This window comes from Macaca thibetana, chromosome 1 (assembly GCF_024542745.1).
Source record: "Macaca thibetana thibetana isolate TM-01 chromosome 1, ASM2454274v1, whole genome shotgun sequence".
In the NCBI taxonomy this organism is placed as follows: domain Eukaryota; kingdom Metazoa; phylum Chordata; class Mammalia; order Primates; family Cercopithecidae; genus Macaca; species Macaca thibetana.
Window position 1 is genome coordinate 161,322,304 of NC_065578.1, and position 27,233 is coordinate 161,349,536.

Genomic DNA, 27,233 nt, shown 5'->3' on the forward strand with positions numbered 1-27,233 from the left:
GTATGTCCTCACGCAGGACACAGTCATAAATGCAGCAGCAGGGACAGAGAGATGCCTCTGAATCCAGCACCACCTACTCAGTGTGCTCATTGCCATCCATCTCCTCTTTCCTACACTAAAAGTTCCATGACTGCAGGGACCACGTGGCTGTGTTCACTGTTGCCATCCAGCCCTAGCCATTGGTGCTGTCATTGTTGGAATCATCCTCAGATGAAGGGGTGTTTTTCCTGCCCAGGGCTGACTCTCCCATGTGTACCCTTGACCCCTGCTGATCTGTCTCTTCATTATCCCATCTCTTTAGTGTCTTTAGCTTCTCCTACCTTACCAGCTTCTTTTCCCTAGGAAAAGGAAATCTCAAGTCTTTCCTATTTAAAACAAACCAAACCAAACCACATCCTTCTTGAAACTCATGCCTCTCTAGCTACTTTCCTGCTTTTCTGCTTTTTTCTCCAACTAGCCCTCCTCAAAGCATATACCCCTAGATGACACTTCCAGCTTGCAATGACACCTAGCACACACCAACATCATCAGTGTTTTCCTAATTGCAAAATTCTAGTAATATATTTCAGTTCATGGGATGGGAGGTGACTAGGCTAGGACAGAGAGTGAAGAGAAGGGCCTGTGGGCCAACCAGGGGGGAGAACTGGCTGCACTGGGAGAACTTGCACTTCTTACCTTGACAAGGGATGCTGGAACTTGGAGATGGAGAGCTGGGGCTAGCTTATGTCACCATAATGAACCTGAGTCCTGAAAGAGTCCATAGGGTTGGCCGGGAGTGAGGAGGGGCTTGGGTGGGAGGACTGGGGGCCCTGGAAGAGGCTGTCTAAATCTTCAGACCTGGAGGGGCTTCACTACACCTTCTCTCGGTAAGGGCAGGCAGGAATACCCTCACCAAGCTGGTCTCTTAATCCCCAGCAAGGGAAAGAAACACTTTCCTGGAAAAGAGGAGGCAGAGCAATCTGTGATCAGATGAGACAAAACATAGACTTTATCAGTAGGAGGTTCTCCTCAGGTTGTCTGGAATATGATGGTAATGATACCAGCAGCAGCAAACATTGCCAGCGAGCTCATCCCATTGTACAGATGAGGAAACTGAAGTTGGAAGAACTTCAGTTCCCCCAGCTCACACTGCTGGGATTTGCAGCTGGACTTTATAGCTTCAAAGCCCCAGCCCTTCAGCTTCACCACCTGCTTCTCTTTAAACAAGTCTAAAGGGCCGGGCGCGGTGGCTCACGCCTGTAATCCCAACACTTTGGGAGGCTGAGGCGGGTGGATCACCTGAGGTCGGGAGTTCGAGACCAGCTTGACCAACATGGAGAAACCCCATCTCTACTAAAAATACAAAATTAGCTGGGCGTGGTGGCACATGCCTGTGATCCTAGCTGCTTGGGAGGCTGAGGCAGGAGAATCACTTGAACCCAGGAGGCTTGAACCCGGAAATGCGCCACTGCGTTCCAGCCTAGGCAACAAGAGTGAAACTCTGTCTCAAACAAAACAAACAAACAAAAAAAACAAGTTTAAAATGCTCAGCGCTATGCCTGGCATAAAGAGCATGTACTCAGGGAAACTCTTGATGCCCAGCCCTTATCTCTAGCAGGCCTCTGCATGTGGTGAGAAGGTAGCCAGGGATATCTGGAGTGGGGAAGGGCAGGAGGAGGGGAAGGGCTGGGACCCTGCCTGTGACCGGTAGGAGTGCTCTGTTGAGTCACCTCACTCCTGGACTGAATGACCAGCCTAGGGCTCCTCCCAACCCCTTCCATGCTCCTCTATCAGAGCAGACTGACACAGGCATTCCTGAGGCCTTTCCTACTTTCCCGTGCCATGAGCCCTGGAGGCTGTATCCCACCCTGGTCCTGCCCTGCTTCTGCTATCTGGCTGTGGAGGTTCCTGCCTCCACTTTTGTCTAGCCAGTGGTTTGAGTTGAGCCATTCCAAGATAAGGGAAACTCCATTCCTTTCCTAATTACTGCCTCTGATCAATCAGTGCTCTCCCGGAATGCTGTTACTCTGTCCTCTTTTCTTTTCCTCCCTGCCTCTGGCAGCCCAACTCCTGCAGACAGGTAATTATACATTCCCCCCCTCCATAGGACCCGAGTTCCTTCCTCTGATTTAATGTCAGACCCTTCCTGGAGTCTTGGACACATGAATTCTCCTTGCAGTCCACGGCTAGGGAGAGTAAGGCCTAGGAGAGCACCAGGTCTTGGCCAAGGTCTCATGGCTTAGTTGGGGAACCAGGTCTTTTGGCTCCCACTGCCCCGGAATAAACAAACATCTCCCTTAAATCAGAACGCTTTTCCTGGCGTCTAGCTTTAATCTTTCTTGCTGTAAATGAAAGACTGTCTCCTGTGTTTGTCCTCTTGGTGGGAGGGATTTGCAAGTGGAGGGTGGGTGAAGGACAGTGAGGATCAGCCTCACTGCTGCCAAGCTACTGGTAAGAAGGAGCACTCTTCCATGTAACAAAGCTGCACAAGTACCTTATAAATTTATATATACATGAAGCACTCTTCTCCAGAAGGATTTTTTACCAATGCCTTTGTAGGATTGCCTCTCCCAGAATGCCAGGCTTCTGCTTGTTTGTAGAGTGCCCAGGACAGCCTGGGCTTCAGGAAAGAAGGGGGTGTAGCCAGGCTGGCTTGGATGGCAGCTGTGAGCAGTCCCCTACCCAGGCACACTCTGGGTGGCTGTGGGAGCGGCAGCAGTCCCAGGCAGCCAAGGCCTGGCCTCAGGAGCCCAGCCTAGCCAGTGGGGCAGATGGGGAGGGCCAGGTTATCTTTAAATGGCACCTTACTCAGCCTGCCACTCTGCCAGCTGGGCAGGATGGGGGTAGACAAGTGTTATTTTGGGATCTGAGGGCAAGGGAGGAGGAAAGCTCTGTTTATAGCTCTCTCCTTTCTGTCCCTGCTCTCTCTCCTGGGGAGGATTTGGGGCCATGGGCCTCAGCCCTCCAGCTGACCCTTTCCAACCCAAGGTTTCTGTTTTCAGCCTAGCTGTTAGCCATCTGCACAGATGGGAGTGTTGAATCTACAGAGGCACAGGGTTTCTCCGAAAGGCCAACTCTGTAAAGGCAGGTTTAGGAGGTGAGAACTGCATTAGACTTGGGATTAGACTAACAATAGGTAACATTAACACTTACTATGAGGCAGCACTACGAAGTGCTTTGTATTAGTATATTAACTTTAGTTAATCCTCACAATCACCCCATGAAACAGATACTAGTATTATACTTGTTCTGTGGATTAGGAAATGGAGACATAATTTAAGTAGCTTGTCCAAAGTCATCCAACAGGCAAGTGGCAAAGCCAGGGTTCAAATCCAGGCAGTCTAGCTCCGGAGCCCATGCTGTGAACCACTAACTAGATATGAGTCCTGCTCTGCCACTTACTGGTTCTGCAAACTTGAAGGAACCACGCCTCCTCTGGTCTTGGCTTCCTCTTTTGGAAATGGACTACTGTTTGGTTCAACCCATTAGAATCACCAAGTTAGAACTGGCGGAGACACTCTGATCCATTGTGTCTCTCTCCCTGTTCAAGGGAAAAAGAACTTACTCAAGGTCACACAACAGGGCACTGGCACTAGTTTCTGTGCTGTTGCTGTGAACCTCCCTGTGGCAGGGATGAGTCAAGGGAGCTTACGAGGGATATTAGTTATGAATCTGCAATCACAAAATCAGGTGTGGAAGAAATACATTTATTTTCTTTTAACCAAAATAGATGAGAATGAGTCTCTATCCTGCTACCTGGTTTGTTATTATGGTTTGTTCCCCTCTTCAGAATCACAGAAAGGTCCTGGGGTCTCACACAGTGCAAAACATTGAGGTGAGCCCTCTAAGTCTTGGTCTGCACAGGTTCTGCTCATACATGCTCTTAAGCTTGCAATTTCAGAAGTGTTGGTCTGTGTACTGCAGGCACAAGAGACCTTCCCAGGGAGCCTTGGTGACCAGGGCCCAGCATCCCTGGGGACTCCATGCAGCCTTTTCCTTAGGAAGTTCTATCATCTCCAGGTGCTCTGCCACAATCAGGGCAGGATCCTCACCACTCATAGGCCCCATGGACCTTTTTGTCCCCTACTTATCTTTTGGAAAACTACCCGCCCTTTTACTCTCTCCTTCTTCCTCCGGGACCCTGGCCTAATCGCAGTTCACTAGAGCTTTCACTATAGGGTCCAGAAGCAGGGCTATTCTCATGCAGTCCTGCTGTCCACCCTACAAAAGCAACTAAGGCAAGGAAATGCAAAGAATTAAAGTATGTTCTTGGACTAAGTTGGGTGTGTGGGGGGGTAGTGGGAAATCTAGTGAAAGCAAATTAATACACCGATAGTTTATAATGTCATACAGCTAACCACAGAAAAACTGCTTAGTAGGTAGAAGACAAGAGCTGGGCCTACCACCTGTTTCTATCCTGCTCCTCAGGCAGGGCTACAGTGCTACAATTCATTCCTCAGAGCTGTCCTCCCAAAGGCTCACCAAGACCCTAATTTAGCAGCAGCATGTGTGAAATTGAACTGAGTCACAGTGTAATCCAGTGAGTCAGGGAGAATAAGCCAAACATAGCTCCCAGCTATGGGTGGGGATAGGATGGGACATCTTCCACCACTAGAGGTGCTTTAATGAAGTCATCCTTAATTCTTAACTACAATCCTGTGAGGCAGGTATTAGTTCCCTATTTTATAGATGAGAGAACCAAGGCTTGAAGGAAATGTCACTTGACGCAGCTATGTAATCACGCCAAGTCAGAACAACTCAAGCCTGGGAGGGACTTCCAGGCCTCCTAGTCAGGCCAGTAGTTCATTGTTTTTCTTCCTATAGCACATTTGCTTCCACATCATGTATTCTACACAGGTTTAAAAACCCTAGTATAATTTTCAATTTTAAGAAGCCAGCAGTAATGCCAACCTTTTCCCACTTACTCAAAAAAGTAAAAAATTGGAATGTAAGGGTCATTAGATGGCTAATGTTGACCTGCACCATCCATTAGAGAAACTTAAATTCACAAAAATTGGATTTTGTTTTTTTTTTGAGACGGAGTCTTGCTCTGTTGCCCAGGCTGGAGTGCAGTGGCATGATCTTGGCTCACTGCAACCTCCCGCTCCTGGGTTCAAGCAATTCTCCTGCTTCAGCCTCCTGAGTAACTGGGATTACAGGCATGCGAAACCATGCCCACCTAATTTTTGTATTTTTAGTAGAGATGGGGTTTTACCATGCTGGCCGGGCTGGTCTCGAACACCTGACCTCGTACCTGCACGCCTTGGCCTCCCAAAGTGCTGGGATTACAGGCGTGAGCCACTGTGCCCGGCCTACAAAAATTGGAATTTTATTACAATTACTTTTGGGTGCTTTGAGACTGGAATCTTGGTAAAGTATGGTTAATACCTGGTCTAAATCCCCGTGAGAATGGGGAATTTTCCTGTGACTGCTAAGTAAAGGTCCAGCCTCTGATTGAGCACTTGGATTGATGAGGAGGAACTCACTGCAACATTTTAAGACAATTCATTCCATAGCTCTCACTTTGGGAAAATCCTTGTCAGTCTTTAAGTCCTACTGACTTTACCTTGTCAACATCTCTAATCCAGCTCTTCCACCCTGTCCCCTCTAGTTACAACCTTAGTCCAGGCTCTGGGTTTTCCCACCTGGACTGTTGTAGCTGCTGCCAGACTGCATTCCTTCCTCCCATCTCCCACTCCTCCGATCCAGGTTCCAAGTCACCCTTCTAGTCACATTTGGATCAACACTGCAACACTTTTCTAAGACACAAAGCCTGATCATGTCACTTCTCTGTTTAGTACTCTTGGGTAGTCTCCCATTCTCTAGAGGAAGCAGGTCTTGCAGGACCCTTCACAATCTGGCCCCGACTTGTCCTTCCGGCTTTATTTCTGGCCAGGGCTTCCATGAACTTATGCGTAAATATCAGTACTTTTAATGTGCTTATAAGGTCTGAAAATGAAATTGTTTCATGACGGCCTTTTCTTACTCTTTCTCTGCAATGTCTTACCCCACTCTCATCTGCCTGGCAGATGCACAGGAAAGGCAAAACAAATAGGCACCAAGTACAAGCTGTTTGGACTATAATCACCCACTTGCAGTGTGACCTTTGATAGGTTAACAGTATCTGTCTGCTTCAGTTTCATCAATCTGTAAAACTGGGTGAGCAGAGTTAACTACTTTGTAAGGTTAGTAGGTGGTCTAAGTGAGGTATTTAGCATACCCACTGGCATTTAAATACTCCAGAAGCAGGTATTGTTAGCTCCTTTCAAGTGTTCAAGCCTTCTCCATACAACTTACCCGATTAGTCAATTCCTTTTTTGGGCAGTGGGAACTAAACCCAGTATACTTATTTCTCTCACAGCACTCCCCACATTTATTATACTACAGATGCTTTTCAGCTTATAACGGGGCTATATCCCAGTAAACCCAACAAAAGTGGAAAATACTGTTAAGTAAAAAATGCATTTAATACACCTACTCTACCTTAAACCTACTCAGATCACTTACATTAGCTTACAGTTGGGCAAACTCATCTAACATAAAGCCTAGTTTATAATAAAGTGTTGAATGTCTCATGTAATTTATTGAATACTGTACAGAAAGTGAAAAACAGAATGGTTGTATGGATACTTGAAGTACTGTTTCTACTGAATGTGCACAGCTTTTGCACAATCCTAAAGTTGAAAAATTAGAAGTCAAACCATCATTACGTTCGGGCCCATCTGTATTTCTGACCCCCTACTAGACTAGTTCCTTGAAGGAAAAGGCCAAAGCCCTCCAGCATTTAGCACTAGCCTTGCATGTCTAATAGAGGTTCAACATTCACTGATATGGGGTTGGGGGGGAAGAGTAGCCAGAAATTGGCCTTTTATTTCATACTTATTGATCATGGGTCAGCTTGGCTGGGGTGCAAAAGTTTATAGGATGTATTTCACTGGACCATCCTTAAACTTCCCAAAGCCATGTCCTGTTTCTTCTTGTCTTCTCTAAGCTAAGCATTCTTAGCTCCTTCAAGCTTCTTTTCCTTGACACGATTTGTCTTCTACATCTTAGCTTTTATCTGGCAGAGTGGTCATCTGTCAGGGAGCCTCTGGTTGAGCACCAGAAGGGAACATAGCAATGAGGATCACTGATAGGCACAGTTAAGACTGAAAGCACCTTCCACACTACCCTAGACAACCTAATTTTATTATCTCATCCTAGGACCACACTGGAGTTTTCTGGACACATTAACAGTTCCTGGCATAATAAACTTCTTTTATTTTAAATTTTAAGACAAGGTCTTGTCACATTGCCCAGGCTGGTCTCAAACTCTTGGGCTCAAGTGATCTGCCCACCTCAGCCTCCTGAAGTGCTGGGATTACAGGGGTGTGGCACCACACCTGGCCTTCCTGGCATAATAAACTTTTTTTTTTTTTTTTTTTTGAGACAAAGAGTCTTGCTCTGTCACCCAGGCTGGAATGCAATGGTGTGATCTTGGCTCACTGCAACCTCTGCCTCCCAGGTTCAAGTGATTCTCCCGCCTCAGCCTCCCGAGTAGCTGAGATTACAGGTGTGTGCCACCATGCCCAGCTAATTTTTGTATTTTTAGTAGAGGCGGGGTTTCACCACATTGGCCAGGCTGGTCTCGAACTCCTGATCTCAGGTGGTTTACCCACCTAGGCCTCCCAAAATGCTGGGATTACAGGTGTGAGCCACTGCACCCGGCCATTAAACTCTTAGCAGCACGCAGTACTGTTAGTGAGAGCACAGTACTCTATAGTCCTCAACTCTTTCCACAGATATTATCAATCTGCATTTATTGAAATGTTACATTTAGATTCTGCTCACTTTTATAGGTTGTAATGGTATTTGTTTGGATCCTAAATTTGGATTCTAAATTGTCATCATTCCTAAGGGTTTCTTATTATCTAAAAATTTGATCAGCATTCCTAATTTACTAGTACTATCTCTTGTGTAAATGGCTTCAAATTCTTTTGTGGAATGGGTAAGGCATAAAAAAAGTCATCTGTCACTAATATCAAAGGAGGTGCCAAGGACACAGCCCTGGGGGCACGTATCAGGTCAACCCACAATGGGTGAATTTCTAGTTTGTTAGTTGGTGGTTACCAACTTCTCTATCTCCCTAATGCTTTGACTTTACTATGTCCAGATTATTTTACCTACTTAACAAAGTTAAAGAAGACTATAAGGTCAGTTTAGCATCATTTTCTCTGAAGTCCATAATGAACGTCTATTAAACTCTCATCACTCTTATTTAGGTGCTTTTGGGTCATTTGTTGTAGGTTCATTCTTCCCAAATCAATGTCACTTATATGACTGTAACTTGTGTTATCAGCTTCCTTCCTGGGGTTTTAACTTTTCAGTCTTACAGCGTTCCCTCCTTTCAGTTCACTCCAATAAAAGCTCAACAAACTCCTGGGAACCCCTTGGTGCCCCAGCTGCTGTTTACCAAAGTCAGGAGACTAAAATGTCTCAGAGCAGCTAAGTGCTCTTTTTTATTTTTACCTCATTTGTCTTACCTTGAACTTTTTATTCCTTGTAACCACTTAGCCCTGCCCTTTTCAGACTGAAGCTAGTTCTCTTTGGCCAAAGACAGGAGACAAAATATGGTCTAGAGTTTCTGTCAACACGTACTGGCCTCCAACAGATCTTTTTTCTTCCTGCTGACACTGGACATAGTCTCTCCAAACTTTTTCTCATCAACAGAATGGGAATATCCACCCTGTGAACCTGTTATAAAGGTTAAATTAGATAATGTACATGAAAATGCACTGGAAACACAGTTAAGTACCTGCACACTGAGGGGTCCAAGACCTTCTACTCTCAACCACAGCCAAGTATGTTAGCCAGGGGTAGCCCTTAAGTGATACTAGGGCCCCTTCCTCAGGACTCACGTTCTCCTGAGGCAGGATGCCTAGTCCTCCCCCAAATCAGCATGAGAGCAGAAAGGACCCTTGCCAAAGGGCTTAGGACCACTTTTGGCACTAGATATAGAACGTTTTCCTAATCAGTAGACCCAGAGGGTCCCACATCATTCTCAGTCAGTGTGGGAGCCTTAAGCCTTCCCAAGCTCAGCAGTTCAATGCTACTGGCATGAGACCACTCTTTTGCACCAAAATCAGAGGCCGACTTGGCCTTATGCCTTTAGCACCAAATCCAACTGGCACTGCCTTGAGATCAACTATGGAGTGAGTCTGCAAGGCTGAGGGTGGTTTTCTGAGCACCACTTGGTCAGACCTGCCATCATTTCCCCAATGCCATGTGGAGCAGCAGCAGGGGCACAAGCAGTTAGCCTCAGAACCTGGCTGGCACGGGACAATTGTGAACATGCCCGCAGGCTTTTCAAAGATAGTAAAAACTTTCAACTCTTATTTCTTCCAATCTCAGTCATGGAGGTTGAACACTGGGGACACCTAGTGGCATGAAGACATTACTAGCTACGATATCCTTGGGGCCATCCCCTTGAGTGGAGATTCAGATTCACTTTATATTCTTCCTTTTTTTTTTTCTAAGACAGAGTTTCGCTCTTCTTGTTGCCCAGGCTGAAATGCAATGGTGCGATCTTGGCTTACTGCAACCTCTGCCTCCCAGGTTCAAGCAATTCTCCTGTCTCAGCCTCCCAAGTAGCTGGAATTACAGGCGCATGCCACCACGCCTGGCTAATTTTTGTATTTTTAGTAGAGACAGGGCTTCATCGTGTTGGTCAGGCTGGTCTTGAACTCCTGACCTCTGGTGATCCGCCCGCTTCGGCCTCCGAAAGTGCTGGGATTACAGGTGTGACACACTGCACCCAGCCTATATTCTATTTCTTGTGAGAATATCAATCTAAAGAAATATTCTGTGGCTATTAAAAATGGGGCACCAGATGTGGGCACTATCAAAAAAAGGGGAACACAGGCTTCATCTTTCTCCCCATGATTTGTGTGTGTGCGTGTGTGTGTGTGTGATGGAGTCTCGCCCTGGAATGCAATGGCGTGATATCGGTTCACTGCAACCTTTGCCTCCCAGGTGCAAGCGATTCTCCTGCCTCAGCATCCCAAGTTAACTGGCATTACAGGCATGCACCACCATGCCCAGCTAATTTTTGTCTTTTTAGTAGAGATGGGCATTTCACTGTGTTGGCCAGGCTAGCCTCAAACTCCTGACCTCAAGTGATCTGCCCACCTCAGCCTCCCAAAGTGCTGGGATTATAGGCATTAGCCACTGTGCCCAGCCTCTCTCCAGGATTTTCTAATCCTCATTTGCTCTTTGAACCCCAAACAGACTAAACTTCCCAATTAAGGAATCTCCCTTAAAAATATTTGATTAAACAATGCCAGTTCTCTAAGAATCATTTCAGGCTAGGTTTGCCAAAACACACTAGAATGTTTAGATAGGCTCCACCTAATCCTTTCCCCCACTACTTTTACTTACCTTCTAAAGGGAATAGAAGGCAAACAGGTGCTGAGACACCTTATATCATGCAACTAAATTCATTTGTAAAGATTACTTTACTGTCCTAGAAAAATACATGTTGCAAATTTGAGGGCTACAACTTAACCACTTTAGAGGCTTCCTGAGGGAGAGGGGATAACCTCTGAATATCAGACTCTGTGGTAATGTGTGGGAGAGGCATATTAAATATAGTTGGGTCAGGTGCATTTAAAAAAAATTCCCTTTTTTCCCTTTTTTTTTTTTTTTCCTAAAAAAGGAAGATCAAATTGCCATCTGTCTGGCTTATTTTGTGTGTGCATGTATATATAGGAACAGCTTGAGGGGAAGGGTTATGTCATGCAATGAGGCAAAAACAAGACGACCTCCTCTGACAGAGGAGCCTTAGTGTTGTAGAAGGGAAGCAAGGCTGAGGTCACTGGAAAGGCTTAGAATGAAGCTGCTCCTGCCTGTTCCTCCTGAGAACCCAGAGCAGCAGTGGTCCAGGGCACAAAGCATAATGATCTCTCACGAGGATTCCTATCTGAAAAAATCAGAAGTCCTATGAACACAGATAGGTCTGTTTCAGAATATAAATGGTAGTGACTTCCTGTGCTCCTGAGGCGGGGCAAAATAATCCATAAACACATAATCCTTCTGGGCAATAATGTTTCTGGACTGGCCAGCAGAGGGCTCTAGGAACAGAGGTGGGGGTAGAGTCAGGGAGAAAAAAGGTTCTAGAGATGGGATGTCTTCAGGGGAACTTTGAGAAATGTCCTTTGTTCCAGCATTCCTAAGTGACGGCACTGGTGAGCCTGGTCTGAGTTGTCATCAGTGTCACTGCCGAGGCCAAGGGCCAAGGGTCAAGATGCCACTTTAGGTTGAGAAGAAAGTGCATCTCAAGGCCAGTGAGGGCTGCAAAATGGTTTGCGGCTGGGCCAGAAGGAGCAAATGGAGAAAGGCTCCCCTTTTTAGATGCCGATGGTCTGTAGAACTCGCCTCTCGTTATCATTAAGGTGGCCTGAAAACATTATGTAGCAGGGCTGCTGAGCAAACTGGCAGAGGAAATCTGTGAGATACGCCTGGAGGAAAAGAGCAAGAGTGGCATTAGTGAGATGTTGCAAGTCACCCATTTGCAGTGAAGCAAGAACCACAATCAAATGGCACAGGGAATGCTGGTTTTTAGACAAATGCCAGCTCCCTGAGGGATGGTCTTTCATGTTCTTGGATCTAGTTTAGATAATCCACAGGGAAACAACATTGTTCCAAGGCTCTATCACCCCAAGGACCTTCACGACATAGACTCTAGAAGATGAATTACAACACATCAAGTGCAAAGTTCCAGCCCACCCAAAACACTGGACCACTCAACAAGACAAGAACTCTTTCCCGTGAGGCTCCCATGTTAAATTATAAATGGATTTTTTTTTTTTTTGGGAAAAAAAAAAAAAAGAAAGGGTCTTGCTCTGTCGCCCAGGCTCAAGTGCCGTGGTATGATCACAGTTCACTGCAGCCTTGACCTCTTGGCCTCAAGCGATCCTCCCACTTCAGCCTCCCGAGTAGCTGGGACCACATGCATGTGCCACTATGCCCAGATAATTTTTAAATTATTTGTAGAGACAGGGTCTCCTCTCCATTGCCCAGACGGTCTTGAACTCCTGGGCTTAAGCAATCCTCCTGCCTTGACCTCCCAAAGTATTGGGATTACAGGCATGAGCCACCATGCCTGGCCATAAATGGATTTGAGCCCATATTCCTGTTTCCATGGCCTGGGACATTGCCATTTGCAAGACATCTCTGGACACCCTCACCTGCAGATCAATCTGATAGAGAGGATCCTTCAAGGCATCAGGGTCATCTTCCTCATCATCCTCGTAGTAATCCTCCTCTGTTAGACACAGCCAACATAGGGCGGGTCAGGACAAAGGCCCATGATCAGGCCCTGAATGGTGATATACTACCACATGACGGAGGCGGAAGGTGCAAAAGCCCAAGGAATGTCCCTGTGGGCCCACCTCTCCCCTTTCTTGGGTACCCCATTCTTGGGATCAGTGTGGAAAGAAAAGGTATTTACCATGGCTGTCCTCTTATCAAACAGCTTACCATATTTACTTGTAGCAAGAATGTCAGATAAAAGTTGGCCAGCTAAACCATCCTCCTCCTCCTCCTCTTCCTCCTCCTGGTCCTCCCACATATCATTGGAGTCATCTACTTGGAGATGAAAAGTAGCTAGAGCTAGAGCACATTCATGCATTTCCCCTCCCCAAATCCAAACAGACCAGAAGGGCCCCAAAGGCTTCTGCAATGTGGCTTGTAGTACCCAGTGAAAGAGAACCAGAAATGGCCAAACCCTTCTGGTAAATCTGAAAGAAAGAACCTGGAGATATAAAGGTTGAGAGGCTCTTAAGAAGAATCAAACCAAAGAAGGGCTATGTTAGCTTGCCTCCTGGCTGCCTCCCACCCCAGCCTTCATATGGCAGACTGGAGAAGCAGCTCTTTACATGCCTAGTGCCTAGCACGGTGCCAGCCACAGAGCAGCCATTCCATTAACCATTAACTTGTTTTTTTTTTCAATTAGTGACTCAACAAACCAAGTTGCTAATTTGACAATTTGTAACTTGATCTGCCAGGCTAAAAGTCTCCTTGGAGTAAGGGCCTGGTGCACCTTGACTCCACTCTGCAGGAGTGGCCTGGCGAGCGGCATTAGCCTCCATGACGTTGGAGAGCTCGTTGATGATCAGCTTTAGGATCTTGACCAGCAAAGGAATGTTTGTCCAGCGTTCTGGGTCTGGGAAGGAAGAAAAAGGCTTCAAGTCAGAGTGTCACTGGGCTTACTTATGGAAGTAGCCCTGTCCCCTCCTCAGTGCTGCTCACCAGAGTTCACCACCCCTCAGACTTTCACTGTCCCTGACTATATCTAGTCTCCAAAGAGTGATTTAAAGTTTAATAACTTTATTCTGTTTGGTATTGTAACAGTTCAGAAGGTGGGAGAGATGAGAGTTCAGGGATTAAAGGAGATAGAGTCTCGTTAGTAATAAAGCTCTGAAACCAAGGAACTGTATAGAGCCAGTACTCCAGTCCCAGTGACTTACAAATTGAGAGACAGCGGAGGTAATTATAAATCTACATTAAAGATAGCAGCTCTATACTCCCTACCTGCAAATCCTTGGTGTTACAGGCCAAAGTCAACTCAGTAACAAAGACACACTAACCATCTGTGCCCAAGCCTCAGAATGAAGCTGGAAACTGGGATGCTTGGTACCTGAGACTATTTTTGTCCTTTTTTTTTTTTTTTTCCTCCAGACAGAGTTTCGCTCTTGCTGCCCAGGCTGGAGTGCAATGGTGTGATCTTGGCTCACTGCAACCTTCGCCTACCGGGTTCAAGCTATTCTCCTGCCTCAGCCTCCCAAGTAGCTGGGATTACAGGCATGCGCCACCATGCCTGGCTAACTTTGTATTTTTAGTAGAGATGGGGTTTCTCTATGTTGGTCAGGCTGGTCTCGAACTCCTGGCCTCAGGCAATCCGGCAGCCTTGGCCTCCCAAAGTGCTGGGATTACAGTTGTGAGCCATCGCACTCACTTTTTTTTTTTTTTGAGATGGAGTCTTGTTTTGTTGTCTAGGCTGGAGTGCAGTGGCACGATCTTGGCTCACCACAACCTCTGCCTCCCAGGTTCAAGCGATTCTCCTGCCTCAGCCTCCCAAGTAGCTGGGATTACAGGCGCCCACCACCACATCTGGCTAATTTTTGTACTTTTAGTAGAGACAGGATTTCACTATGTTGGTCAGGCTGGTCTCAAACTCCTGACTTCAAGTGATCCATCCGCCCTGGCCTCCCACCAACTGCTGGAATTACAGGCGTGAGCTACCACGCCCAGCTTATTTTTGTCCATTTTTGACAACAGGAAGAAACCATATGTTCTGATCCCTTTTATCTAAGTTTCCTGTTGCTTCTTTATCAAACCCATCACCAACAATTATGTTTTGAAAATATACACCACAATGCATTCCTTCCCTCCACCCAGGTATCCTTAGCCCCTTATTATAGGGAGAGGATTGGAGGAATTGCAGCATCACCCACTTTTGGCTGACTTAGAGCGGGTGCGGATGCCCTCATCCATGCTGTAGATCTCCTCTCCCTTCACACGGATATCCTGTAGCCGTTTGTCATCTGCATTGATGCCATGCTGGAGCAGCTTACAGAGTGCCACAGAGCTGGCAAGGAAGATCCAAAAAAAGGTCAATCAGTTACCTATCTAGAGTTCATGCCAAGGAGATAAGCAATCATGTCCTAAGGCCCTCTATTTGACAGTGAAAATTCTGTTAACAACTAATTAGGAGAGCTAAGAGAGTTCAGCTGAAAATGAGATTTTAGAGTTCATGAGATGGTCTAATGAGATCTATTCTTCTTCTTCTTCTTTTTTTTTTTTTTTGTGATAGGGTCTCATTCTGTCACCCAGGCTGAGTGCAGTGGCGTGATCACGGTTCACTGCAAAGCCTTGACCTCCCTGGGTTCAGGTGATCCTCCCACCTCAGCCTCCTGAGTAGCTGGGACTCCCGAGTGGGTAGGCACGTGCCACCATGCCTGGCTAATATTTTTGGTAGAGATAGGTTTCACCACGTTGCCCAGGTGGGTCTCAAGCAATTTGCCCACCTCAGTCTTCCAAAGTGCTGGGATTACAGGTAACCTGTTCTTCTTGAACAAAGCTAGGGTGGGCAAGCATCACGATGGCTATCCATATTGTAACGTGCAACGAAGTGATAAGAATCAGTGGTATAAAAGTCCAGGATAGAAAGTTAAGAAGCCAGGGTTAGAGGCTTGGGTTTTTTATTTTGAGACAGTTTTGCTCTTGTGGTCCAGGCTGGAGTGCATCTGCCTGTCGCCCAGGCGTGATCTGCCTCCTGGGTTCAAGCGATTCTCCTGCCTTAGCCTCCCGAGTAGCTGGGATTATAGGCACCCACAACCACATCTAGTTATTTTTTGTATTTGTAGTAGAGAGAGGGTTTCACCATGTTGGCCAGGCTGGTCTTGAACTCCTGACCTCCAGTGATCTGCTTGCCTCAGCCTCCAAAAGTGCTGGGATTATAGGTGTGAGCCAGTGCGCCTGGCCAAGGCTTGGGTTTATAAAGGAAAATAAGCCACTAGCAGCACTTAGCTGTGTGAAGTCTGCGGTAGAAAAGGGATCTCTAGCAAGCAGAGATCAGAAATATATAGTCTACCTGTGTTGACTGTCTTTTGGGGATTTCAAGATGGCAGCTATTCACATATGTGCCTTAGCAATAAAGAAAGACAAGGAAAAGGGAATACAAAGAGCCATCTGAAATGTCAAACAAAAATCAATGGAGCAAATCAGGGAAAAAAAGAAATATAGGTCAGGAGCAGAGGCTCAACACCTGTAATCCCAGCATTTTGGGAGGCCGAGGTGGGTGGATCACTTGAGGTCAGGAGTTCAAGACCAGCCTGGCCAACATGGTGAAACCCTGTCTCTACTAAAAATACACACACACACACACACACACACACACACAAAAGAATTAGCTGGGTGTGGTGGAAGTTGCAGTGAGCCAAGATTGTGCCACTGCACTCCAGTCTGGGGGACAGAGTGAGACTCTGTTTCAAAAAAAAAAAAAACACAAAAGAAAGAAATATAAGTGGTGAAGTGGTGGCAGAATGCCCAGAAAAGAAAGATGGGATTCTACCTGACTTTGCCTTCATACTGTCCATAGAACAGGTGCTGTCGGCTTGTCCACTCAGCCATCACAAACTCTAGAGCAGGTTTGCCAGTAGGTCCTGGGAGGCTACACAGGAACTCCAAAAGAGGTTCTAGCTGAGTGTGCACCAGATGAGCAAACACCATGATCAGGGACTAGGAGAAAATAAGGACATTTGCTTCAGGGAAATCAATTTCAGAGACATAAAAGATGAGAGGGAACTGGCCAGTCAGATAAGAGACAGAGTCTACACTGAGGGTATTATTCACAGGACAAGAAAACATGGAGATTTCCTTGTCCATGTTTCTTAGGCCAGACAGATCCCATTTTACTTAACTGTCCTACAAGGGTAGTAACAGGGTAAAATAACTCAGGACCAAAATACTAATTTTCACTTCTATCAGCCAGGGAGTAGGAAGCCCACTCCCTACTGTTCTCTTACCTGCATGACACTGAGCGTCTCTGCCTGCTGCATCTTACTGAGGATGGCACGAAGAATCTGGTCTAGATTCTCCCCCAGCTCCCGCCCTGCCTTGGAGATGAGGGTGGAAACAAGGCGGCCCACAAAGGCCGCAGTGAACTCTGAGGTGCGGGGGTCCAGGAGCTGGCTCACCACTTGCATCACATACCACAGTCCATTGTGGCCCTGCTCATCATGCCACTGGGCTACTTGTTCCAGGGTCACTGACACATAGGCCCGCAAGCACTCTCCGCCATTCTGGGGAGACAGGGGTGGCAAGCAAGATTAGTAACCGAGAGACAGATGCCAGGAGGCCCTCAGTCTGTATAAACAAATGTTCTCAGAGGCCTATGCCTCATAAAAGCGGTGAGTCTATAGTATTTGTGGTAGGTTCATACCACTGGAATCAGGAATTTACTGTTATAGACACAGACATGCATTACATAATTCCCCCTTTACCTAATGAGCTATCTCAAAAATGTGTATTATTATTATTTTTTAATCACAAGGGACAATGGCCAAGCAAAATGAATTTTAATCATAAAGGTCTACCTCTGGTACTAAAAAAATATGCTTACAATCTTGCAATAATTGGGGATACTATAGGACCTCATATAGGTCTTACACAAACCACTAGTTGCCTAGGGATTTCTAAGCTGATCAATATTCACTGGCAAGTTCCTATAACCTTTATAATCAATGACGGTAGTACACACCTGAAAAGGTAACCAATTCACCCAGGAAACAAAAAGAGAAAAAATATTTAGGCATCTCTCCCCTCTCTAGAGGCCCATCACTCTGCTGATTTTATTAATAGAGGAAATATGCAGAAAGACTTTCTAATGGCCCCAAGTCTAGATGTCTGTAATCTCTTTCATAGTAGCAATACCCAATACAGATGGGCAGGGTGCTTGGTATCTGTATTTTTAAAAACTGTAACATGCTCCAAAGCACCAGAAACGCTTGGCTTTTGCAGCCTGAACCCTTCCTGAATCTGCTAAGTAAATATGGAGTTGAGGAATTCCGTATTTCAAAAGCATAAAACCATGTCAGATTTTTCAGCGTAGTAAAGGCCCATGACTGGGGAGCTATCTTCCCCCTTCTAGTCTCCATGTCTCAGATACCTGCATGGTGGCATTGTCATCTGTGTGAAGGGTACACTGTGCCACAGCAGGGAAAGCTTGGCAGATGAGAAGCTGGGAAAGGGGAGGCTTTGTATTTCGTACTACTGTTGTCAGGATATCAATGGCTGTCTGAAAGAGAGAAGAAAAAAGAGTCAGAATTGCCTCTGGGGTTGGGGGTGCCCAACAACTAAGATCCTTACTGGATGGGTATCACATAGCAACCCAGAGAAAGCTTATTAATGAAAGGCAAGTTTCCAAAATAAAAGGAATAATTAAATGGGTAGTGCTCTCAGCCTCCTCCTAATAGTTTACTAATTGATTAGTCCTAGGGGTGGGCACTAGTACATGGTAGTGGATTGGATAACCAGGTGACATACTTAGTGGTGCTGTGTAATGGTGGCACTCTGTTCAATTCACTGAGGGTACCTCTGAAACAAGAAGAGCCATTTTCTTTCTTTTATTCTTTTTTGAGGCAGAGTCTCACTCTGTCACTCAGGCTGGAGTGCAATGGTGCGATCTCCGCTCACTGCAACCTCTGCCTCTTGGGTTCAAGGGATTCTCCTGCCTCAGTCTCCCAAGTAGCTGGGACTGCAGGCGCCTGCCACCATGCCCGGCTAATTTTTGTATTTTTAGGAGAGACAGGGTTTCACCATACTGGCCAGGCTGGTCTCAAACTCCTGACCTTGTGATCTACCTGCCTTGGCCTCCCAAAGTGCTGGGATTATAGGCGTGAGCCACCGCGCCAAGCCAAGTCATTTTCTTAAAGCTTCAGAGAATCACCCACTGTCATTGTGGGCAAAAGAGCTCAGCAAAATCACCCCATGAATCTCTAATGCTATTAAGTTCTTGTCAGCTACATGCATCTGTGGGTGGCGCTTGTATATCTCACACACACACAGCCACTTACCGCACAGAGCCCTGCAGGGATCTTGTCTGCTGGGGCCTGCATTATGCTGACCAGAGTGGGAATCAACCTCATTTGCATTGGGCCCTGACAGGCTTCAATCTGGGACAGCTCCTTGAAGATGTCCTGAGCCAGTGAGGCGACGACGGGATCTGAAGTGGATAAGGCAACACGGAATCCCCCTGCCTAATGGTCTGCATCTGCTTCTCGCTTAATGATGCCTGTTGTTTGCCCTAACCTAACAACTTCTGCATTGATTACTTATCACACATCCGGGACCTAGTGGGGCCACATGAATAACCTGAAAGAACAGGAGTGATCCTAAATCTCCAAGAGGTACACTTTGTATGGCTTCATTAAAGTAGGGACTAGTCTTCAACAGCTACTCCTAAAACAAAATGTAGTTTTTCTAAAGAAAAATCTTTAAAGTCTTTATTCTTGTGAAACCTAGATTATAAAACCATATGCTTAAAAAAAAAAAAAAAAGCCCAACTGATACTTTAAGAAGAAAGTTGCAAAAATTGCCAAAACACTGACTTTGATGCATGAGAGAAATCATACATATCTCCTATGAGGTAGCCATGGTAGCCATGAACAATTCTCAAAGCTACTTCTGGGGCAAAAGGCAAAACTCCTAAAAAGCAGAGCCTTATGAAGAAAGGGAACTTTAGCTCAATCTTCTTTATCTATATAACAAAACATCCTCCTCTATTTAGTATGGAAATATATAGGCAATGTATATTAAAGTATATCTTAAAAGATCACTGCAGCATTGTTTGTAATAGAAAAAAATTGGGAATACCCTAGATGTCCATTAGCAGAATGGGTAAATTATGATATACCCATTTTATGGAATACTATGTAATGGCTGAAAGAATGAGATATATCCAAGAACACAATGTGGAAAGCTCCTCAGTACACATTTTTCAGTGAAAAAGCATATCTAATAACATGTTCAGTATATCACATTATATAAACAATCCTTATCCTGTACATCTTTCTGAGCTTCAATACTGGAGCTCTCTCTTTAAAAAAAAAAAAATCCTTAATATTTTACTAGTAATAAGGTATTAATAAATACATTCACTATAGGAAAAAAAAAACTTAAACTGCAGAAAATAAAGAAAACACCTGTAATTCCACCACCTAGAGATAAACACTCTTAAAATTTTGATGTATTTTTTTCTTTTTTTTTTTTTTTTTTTTTTTTAACATACTTGTCTATACATATATCCTTTCCTAAAAGAAAAATCAAAACTTGGGATCATATTCTATGGATTTTTGGGGAAAAGTATCTTTTCATTTATTACAATGTAAGCTCTTTCCCATGGTTTTAAATATTCCTTTTAAGCTTGATTTTTAATGGCTGAACAGTATTTCATTTTATGGATATAATTAACTAATGTCTTTTTATAATTTCCAAATTTTTACTACTGTAAAAAATATCTAGTGAATACCTTTGTTCATAAACTTTTACATGTATCTTTCTTTAGTATCTCCTTTTCTAAATTATAGTCCTAGCCCTTTTCTTTTAGGAGGCTTTTCATTTGCCAAATTTCCTATTCTATCATCAAAGTTCTGAATTATGTCTCTTGCTTATAAGCCCTTTATTTATTATCTTTTTCCCTAAGTCCTTACTAGAGAGTGTTACAGAAATAGGTACTCTATTTTTTAATGCTGCTACATTTACAGCACAATTCTATTTTTTGCTAATCCAAAGCCAGATTCTTTGCTTATGATGTTAAAACCATAGCATCATAGGTAAGACCAAACCTAGGGAATCTTTCATTTAAATTCCCCAGCCACCACCTTTTCTTTGGTGCCCCTCATAACACAGTTCTCCCTGGTGGCATACCATTACTGTACTTTAGAAAAATGGCGATGGTGAAGGGGCAGATTTTGCTTTCCATGCTTGCTGTGAATTCGGGGTCTACTGTACAAACGATGCACAGGGTCTCCATCACCAGGTTGAGGACCTCTGAGCTGAACTGGGCTGCTAGGTGAATTAAGCCATCCAGGATACTGGGGAGGAAGGGCTGGAGCACATGGGTACTTTCTGATACTTTCAGTTGGTCACAATAACTAGAGAGAGACAGATAAGCAATTATTATTTAAAAAATTCAATTCCTGGTTTTCCCAATTAATCTCACATATTATAGCATTTATATGTGTAGCTTTATAAAGCAAATTCTAAAGTTAGGTAAGTTTCTACTTCTTTCTGGATGTATTATATAAACATTAGCACCACCATTTCTATGTTCTCTATTTGACTTTTGCTATTTTCTTTAAAAACTTCTGCTTTTTTTCTTGAAGTTTTTTTTTCTGCATCCTGAAACAAGCTTAATTTATATAAACATTTTTTTTTTTTCTTGAGACGGAGTCTCGCTGTGTCACCCAGGCTGGAGTGCAGTGGTTGTATCTCGGCTCACTGCAAGCTCTGCCTCCCGGGTTCACGCCATTCTCCTGCCTCCTCAGCCTCCCGAGTAGCTGGGACTACAGGCGCCCGCCACCTCGCCTGGCTAGTTTTTTTGTATTTTTGTAGTAGAGACGGGGTTTCACTGTGTTAGCCAGGATGGTTTCAATCTCCTGACCTCATGATCCACCCGTCTCGGCCTCCCAAAGTGCTGGGATTACAGGTTTCAGCCACCATGCCCGGCCTTATATAAACATTTTATTTATACTTTCGAAATCAGCCTATTAGCTGTAGGATTTAAAGTTCCCTTATAGTTTTACTGTATTAGCCTCTTTTCAATCAACAAATATTTACTGAATGTTGCTTACCATGTCCAAAATGATACAACTGTTAAAAATACATTGTCTAGGACCAGGCACTGTAGCTCACGTCTGTAATCCCAGCACTTTGAGGGGCCAAGGCAGGCAGATCACCTGAGGTCAGGGGTTCAAGAGCAGCCTGCCCAACATGACAAAACATCTCTACTAAAAATGCAAAAAAATTAGCTAGCCGTGGCGTTGCGCACCTGTAATCTCAGATACCTGTAATCTCAGAGAGGCTGAGCCATGAGAATCACTTGAACCTGGGAGGCAGAGGTTGCAGTGAGGCGAGATCATGCCACTGCACTCCAGCCTGGGTGATAAGAGCGAGACTGTCTCAAACAAAAACAAAAACAAAAACAAAACCACAACAACAAAAATTATCTAAATCTTTACTTTTGTTTATCTTTAGAATGGCACTAAGTTACAAGGCAATAAAACATTGTTTCTCTATGTTAAAAGAACCTAATATAGAAACAAGGCACTTAGCAGTACTCAATAAGTGGTTCTTCTTTCTTTCTTTCTTTTTTGAGATGGAATCTCACTCTGTTCCCCAGGCTGGAATGTAGTGGCATGATCTCGGCTACCTGCAACCTCCGCCTCCCAGGTTCAAGCAACTCTCCTGCCTCAGCCTCCCGAGTAGCTGGGAATACAGGCACCCGCCACCACGCCCAGCTAATTTTTGCATTTTTCGTAGAGATTGGGTTTCACTATGTTGGCCAGGGTGGTCTTGAACTCCTGACCTCAGGTGATCCGCCTGCCTTGGCCTCCCAAAGTGCTGAGATTACAGGCATGAGCACTGTACCCAGCCAATAAATGTTTTTTTTCTTAACTTAAATGTTTTATTTTAAATGTCTTATAACCGTATTATTTGTGTTGGCTTTCCAAGGTCCACAATGACCAGTGAAACTGTGGGCTTTAATCTCAGATCTGTCCACAGACTTTTTGATTTTTGGTTCATAATGTTTGATTCCAATACTACCCTGCTCTGACCAAACTTCTAAAGAGCTGATGTGGAACCTGGCTTTGGTCAGTTCTCAACTCCTTAGACTAGCTTTTGGATCCATCCCTCGACCAGCATTTATCTGTCCTCTCCCTCCCTCCATTTCCCACTTCTATTCTAAGGGTTTATAGTTACTTTGCCCCTCTAATGAACTTGAAACTGTACAGTATGGTAAAACATAGAGTTTGCATCATCTGTCTACATCATACTGGATCTTGTATGCCATGCTAAAAGAGGTTGAACTTTATTTTGGAAGTTGGTGTTTCTTTAACTTGTGTTACTCCTAACACCTAATCTTCTCTTTACCCTAAAGTCTCCAGGGGAAACTGATGTCCCAGGAAAATATTATATATTTATCTGTGGCTTCCTATACTGCCTGATATAATACGACTTTCTTCTGAAGTACCTCTATCTCAAGTTTGAAGAGAATAACTGGGAGCCACGAATGATTTTTTTTTTTTGAGATGGAGTCTCGCTCTGCTGCCAGGCTGGAGTGCAGTGCCATGATCTCGGCTCACTGCAACCTCCTCCTCCTGGGTTCAAGTGATTCTCCTGCCTCAGCCTCCTGAATAGCTGGGACTACAGGCATGCACCACCACACCCAGCTAATTTTTTTTTGTATTTTCAGTAGAGATGGGGTTTCACCATGTTGGCCATGATGGTTTTGATCTCCTGACCTTGTGATCCGCCCGCCTCGGCCTCCCAAAGTGCTGGGATTATAGGCGTGAGCCACTGCGCCTGGCTGTCATGAATGATTTTAACAGCAGGAGCAAGAAAATCAGTTTTCTATTTTAGAAAGATCAACTTGACAGCTCAAATAATATGGTCTGCAGAAGTGTGAGGCTGCAGATAGATCAATCAGGAAGCTGCTGGAGTAATTCAAGGAAGAGAAATAGCACAATCAGGGTAGTAGCAAGGGAAGACGGGAAGGAAGAGATGAGAGGCCAAGGAACCAAGATCTAAAAGGCAAATATCTGAGATCTCTACCTTCATTAAAACAGGAATACAAGATGTTTAAGTTCAAGATCTAAAGTTACAAGATTTCTACCTTTAATAAAAAGGAAAATACTGGTAGGACAGGCCTGAAGGTGATAACAAGCTCAGTAGTAAATGTGTTGATTTTCAGGTACTTGTAAGATATCTATCCTGGTATGGATAGTAAGCAATGAATACATTAGTTTGTAGCTCAGGAGAAAGTTTGACATAAATTTGAGTTAAAAAATGTGAAACAAGTATAATTATTTGTCAATCAGTATCTTGTTTCAGAGATTATTTAAGGGAGTTTGCAATGATACATAAACTATGACATGAAGGAATAAATTAAAACTGGGGCTAAGGAAAAAAAGAAAAGCAATGGTGGAATGTTTATCATTAAAAGGTTACTAGTGACATTAGAAAAGACAGCTGCAGGCCGGGCGCAGTGGCTCACGTCTGTAATCCCAGCACTTTGGAAGGTGGGGGTGGGCGGATCACCTGAAGTAGGGAGTTGAGACCAACCTGACCAACATGGAGAAACCCCATCTCTATTAAAAATACAAAATTAGCCAGGTGTGGCGGCACATGCCTGTAATCCCAGGTGCTGGGGAGGCTGAAGCAGGAGAATTGCTTGAACCCAGGAGGCGGAGGTTGCGTTGAGCTGAGATCGTGCCATTGCACTCCAGCCTGGGCAACAAGAAATAACTGTCTCAAAAAAAAAAAAAGAAAAAGAAAAAGAAAAGAAAAACAGTTCCAATAACGTGACAGGGACGTAAGCCAGTCTGCAATTGGTTGGTAAACTAAATAGGAAATGACCAAATGGAAACTCTTTATTGAAAGATAGCTAACGATCCATTCATAGGACAGGTCTTAACCGGGATCCACAGATAGGCTTCAAGGAATTCAGTGTTTGACAATGAACATAAAATTTTCTAAACACATATGAGTGTCCATTTCTCTGGTCTGAATATCCATAGCTTTTGTCATCCTTCAGAGAGACCTGTTACATCTCTCAAGAAAACCACTAAACCACTACCCATGTGGTCCAAGAGATATGAACATTAAAAATAAAAGTTTTCTTCACAGTTCTTCTGATTATAAAAGTAATATAAACTTGTTGAAACAAACAAAATGTTTTTTATATATAACAGAGAATGAAAGTTCTTTGTACTCTAATCTCCCCCAGAGAGAATCAAGGTTGATAAGTATGCCTGATAGGTACTGCCGTCTACCTAAAACACTCTGGAAAGTAATGGGTTTATTTTACCCAAAGTACTTTCACATTCATACCAAACTCCTCTTACAGCTTGCAGCTGCAAACATTTCCATAAAATTACAACACAAAGTGGATAATTCTCCAATGAAATCAAGTTTCACAAAGGTCAGAAGCTATACAGGCAGTGACCACAGGTACACACTCAGAAAAACCCTTAAAATAATATTCATGACTTAGGCAGCCAGGGCTCTCTCTTCTCAGACTTTTACAATGGTCTTAGAGCTTTCTGAAATGCTATACTTAGTTTGCCTCTTAAGATAATACTTCTAATTATTTTAGAGCCAAAGTTCTGCTTCACCTAGATTGAAGCAGAAAAAGATGGGACTCTGTTTATGGTCATAACATTAAGCATTTAATTAAAACAGACAGTTCATGAATGCTTTCTAATGACACATAACACGGCATCTCAAAAGGTACTCCTCTGCCTTAAAAGGTATGACAGGGCAGGCACATGGAAAATAAATTTTGTGTTGGTAGTTTTAGGATTCAGTTGAGATGTTTAAGTTTGATACTAAAATATTCCTTAAAACAATGGTCCTTCTAGTCTGTGTAGGAATATAAATAAATTACTTTTGATCCATTAGTAACACTAGCCTTAAAAAAGACAGTAAAACTAGGAAAAAATAAGCAGTATTTCTAGGCCACATTATCCCAGATTTGGTTTCTAATATAAATATAATCAACCAACAAAACGATGTAGACTGTAATCCTGCTTCTATCATTCATCAATTGTGCAACCCTGTGCAAAACATTTTTCTCTCCAAGCCTCAGGTTCTTTAGCATTAAGAGAAAGGGAGTTGCCTAGATGATTCCAGAACTGGAGTGAATTTAAAGAGGAAGAGGAGCAGAAAGAAACAGGACATCTTCTGGACTCATAAAATCCATGTCCCTAGCATGGTTTCTTTCCCTGTCCTTCCAACATTCACCCTGAAGGAGATCATTAGCAGGGATTTCCAAGCAACATAATTCATTGGAAAACTGTGATTTGGTATATCTAACCTGAGCAACTTTCCCTTAAGATAATTATCACCCTAGGGTAGCATACTCACCCCCAGATGGCTCTCACTGCAGAAATTCGAACTGACGGGGGCTGTGTCTCGTGAAGACCACTAACTGTTGCCTGTAGGAACTGCTGGATCAGTTCAGGGGACATAGCAACAGTGAACCGACTGGCAGCCCAAAGTGCCCGGCCCAAGAGGAAAGGAGACACTGGGAGAAAGACAGAGCAATTAGGGGCTGGAAAATGAAAATTCCTATTACTTGTCCTTTCTCTTTCCCACATTCATTCCAATTTTTTTTTTTTTTTTTTTTTTTTTTGAGATGGAGTCTCACTCTGTCACCCAGGCTGGAGTGCAATGGTGCAATCTTGGCTCATTGCAACCTCTGTCCCCCCAGGTTCAAGCAATTCTCCTGCCTTAGCCTCCTGAATAGCCGGGATCACAGGCACCTGCCACCACACCCAGCTAATTTTTTGTATTTTTAGTAGAGATGGCGTTTCGCCATGTTGGCCAGGCTGGTCTAAAACTCTGGACCTCAAGTGATCTGCCCGCCTCAGCCTCCCAAAGTGCTGGGATTACAGGCGTGAGCCACCACGCCCGGCCCTCCATTCCTCAATTTTTTAGAAGTAAATGGATGCTACATAGTATGTACAACTTATTTGAGAGAAAAAGCGTAACCTTGTATGATGAAAGCAAATGTGTGACCTGTGGTACAAAATCAATTTCCCAGTTTTCCCTTGTCTCTTGCGAGCAAAGTAGATCTTGAATACTATTAGACTAAAAGGATTTTACCACCCCAGTCCTCCCTGAGCTCTCATTATTCCTTACCTGCACTACTAGTTAATCTTTTTTTTTTTTTGGAGGTGGAGTTTCGCTCTTGTTGCCCAGGCTGGAGTACAATAGCGCGATCTCGGCTTACTACAAACTCCACCTCCTGGGTTCAAGCGATTCTCCTGCCTCAGGCTCCCCAGTAGCTGGGATTACAGGTATGCGCCACCATGCCCAGCTAATTTTGTACTTTTAGTAGAGATGGGGTTTCTCCATGTTGGTCAGGCTGGTCTCGAATTCCCGACCTTAGGTGATCCACCTGCCTTGGCCTCCAAAAGTGCTGGGATTACAGGCCTGAGCCATGGCGCCCGGCCCACTTAATCTTCTAAATGCCATCTCCATTGTTGTTTATTCCCACTTTTGGACCACTCTTTTTTTCCTTTTTTCTTGAGACGGAGTCTCGCTCTGTCACCCAGGCTGGAGTATAGTGGCACCATCTCAGCTCACTGTAACCTCTGCCTCCCAGGTTCAAGCGATTCTCCTGCCTCAGCCTCCCGAGTAGCTGGGATTATAGGTGCATGCCACCATGCCTGGCTACTTTTTGTATTTTTAGTAGAAACGGGGTTTCACCATGTTGGTCAGGCTGGTCTCGAACTCCTGACCTCAAGTGATTTACCCGCCTCGGCCTCCCAAAGTGCTGGGATTACAGGCATGAGCAACCGCGCGCGGCCTTGGACCACTCTTAAAACTTTAATTATAGCTCTGATCATGTCATTCTTCTATTTAAAATCTGTCAATGAATTCCATAGTCCACCAAATAAAGATTACCCTAGTCATTTCAAGGCTCCCTA

General features: G+C 44.4%; 2 protein-coding genes across 5 annotated transcripts in view; both read right to left on the bottom strand.

The window, feature by feature from the left end:
• SHISA4 (shisa family member 4) overlaps positions 1–27,233 on the bottom strand; it is a 429,323-nt gene that overhangs the window by 4,751 nt on the left and 397,339 nt on the right. The window lies entirely within an intron of this gene.
• IPO9 (importin 9) overlaps positions 3,166–27,233 on the bottom strand; it is a 59,213-nt gene continuing 35,145 nt past the window's right edge. For 3 of the 4 annotated variants that reach the window (XM_050762956.1, XM_050762970.1, XM_050762981.1), the window contains exons 14-24: positions 25,666–25,825; positions 20,446–20,672; positions 18,594–18,742; positions 17,687–17,815; positions 16,545–16,820; positions 16,091–16,257; positions 14,472–14,605; positions 13,058–13,180; positions 12,496–12,600; positions 12,204–12,280; positions 3,166–11,474 (exon numbers count right to left, since the gene is read on the bottom strand). In XM_050762956.1, coding sequence (XP_050618913.1) covers positions 11,364–11,474; positions 12,204–12,280; positions 12,496–12,600; positions 13,058–13,180; positions 14,472–14,605; positions 16,091–16,257; positions 16,545–16,820; positions 17,687–17,815; positions 18,594–18,742; positions 20,446–20,672; positions 25,666–25,825 — 1,658 coding nt within the window. In that variant the 3' untranslated portion in view covers positions 3,166–11,363. The remainder of the gene's footprint in view (positions 11,475–12,203; positions 12,281–12,495; positions 12,601–13,057; positions 13,181–14,471; positions 14,606–16,090; positions 16,258–16,544; positions 16,821–17,686; positions 17,816–18,593; positions 18,743–20,445; positions 20,673–25,665; positions 25,826–27,233) is intronic. The other variant, XR_007720116.1, reaches the window with a different exon arrangement.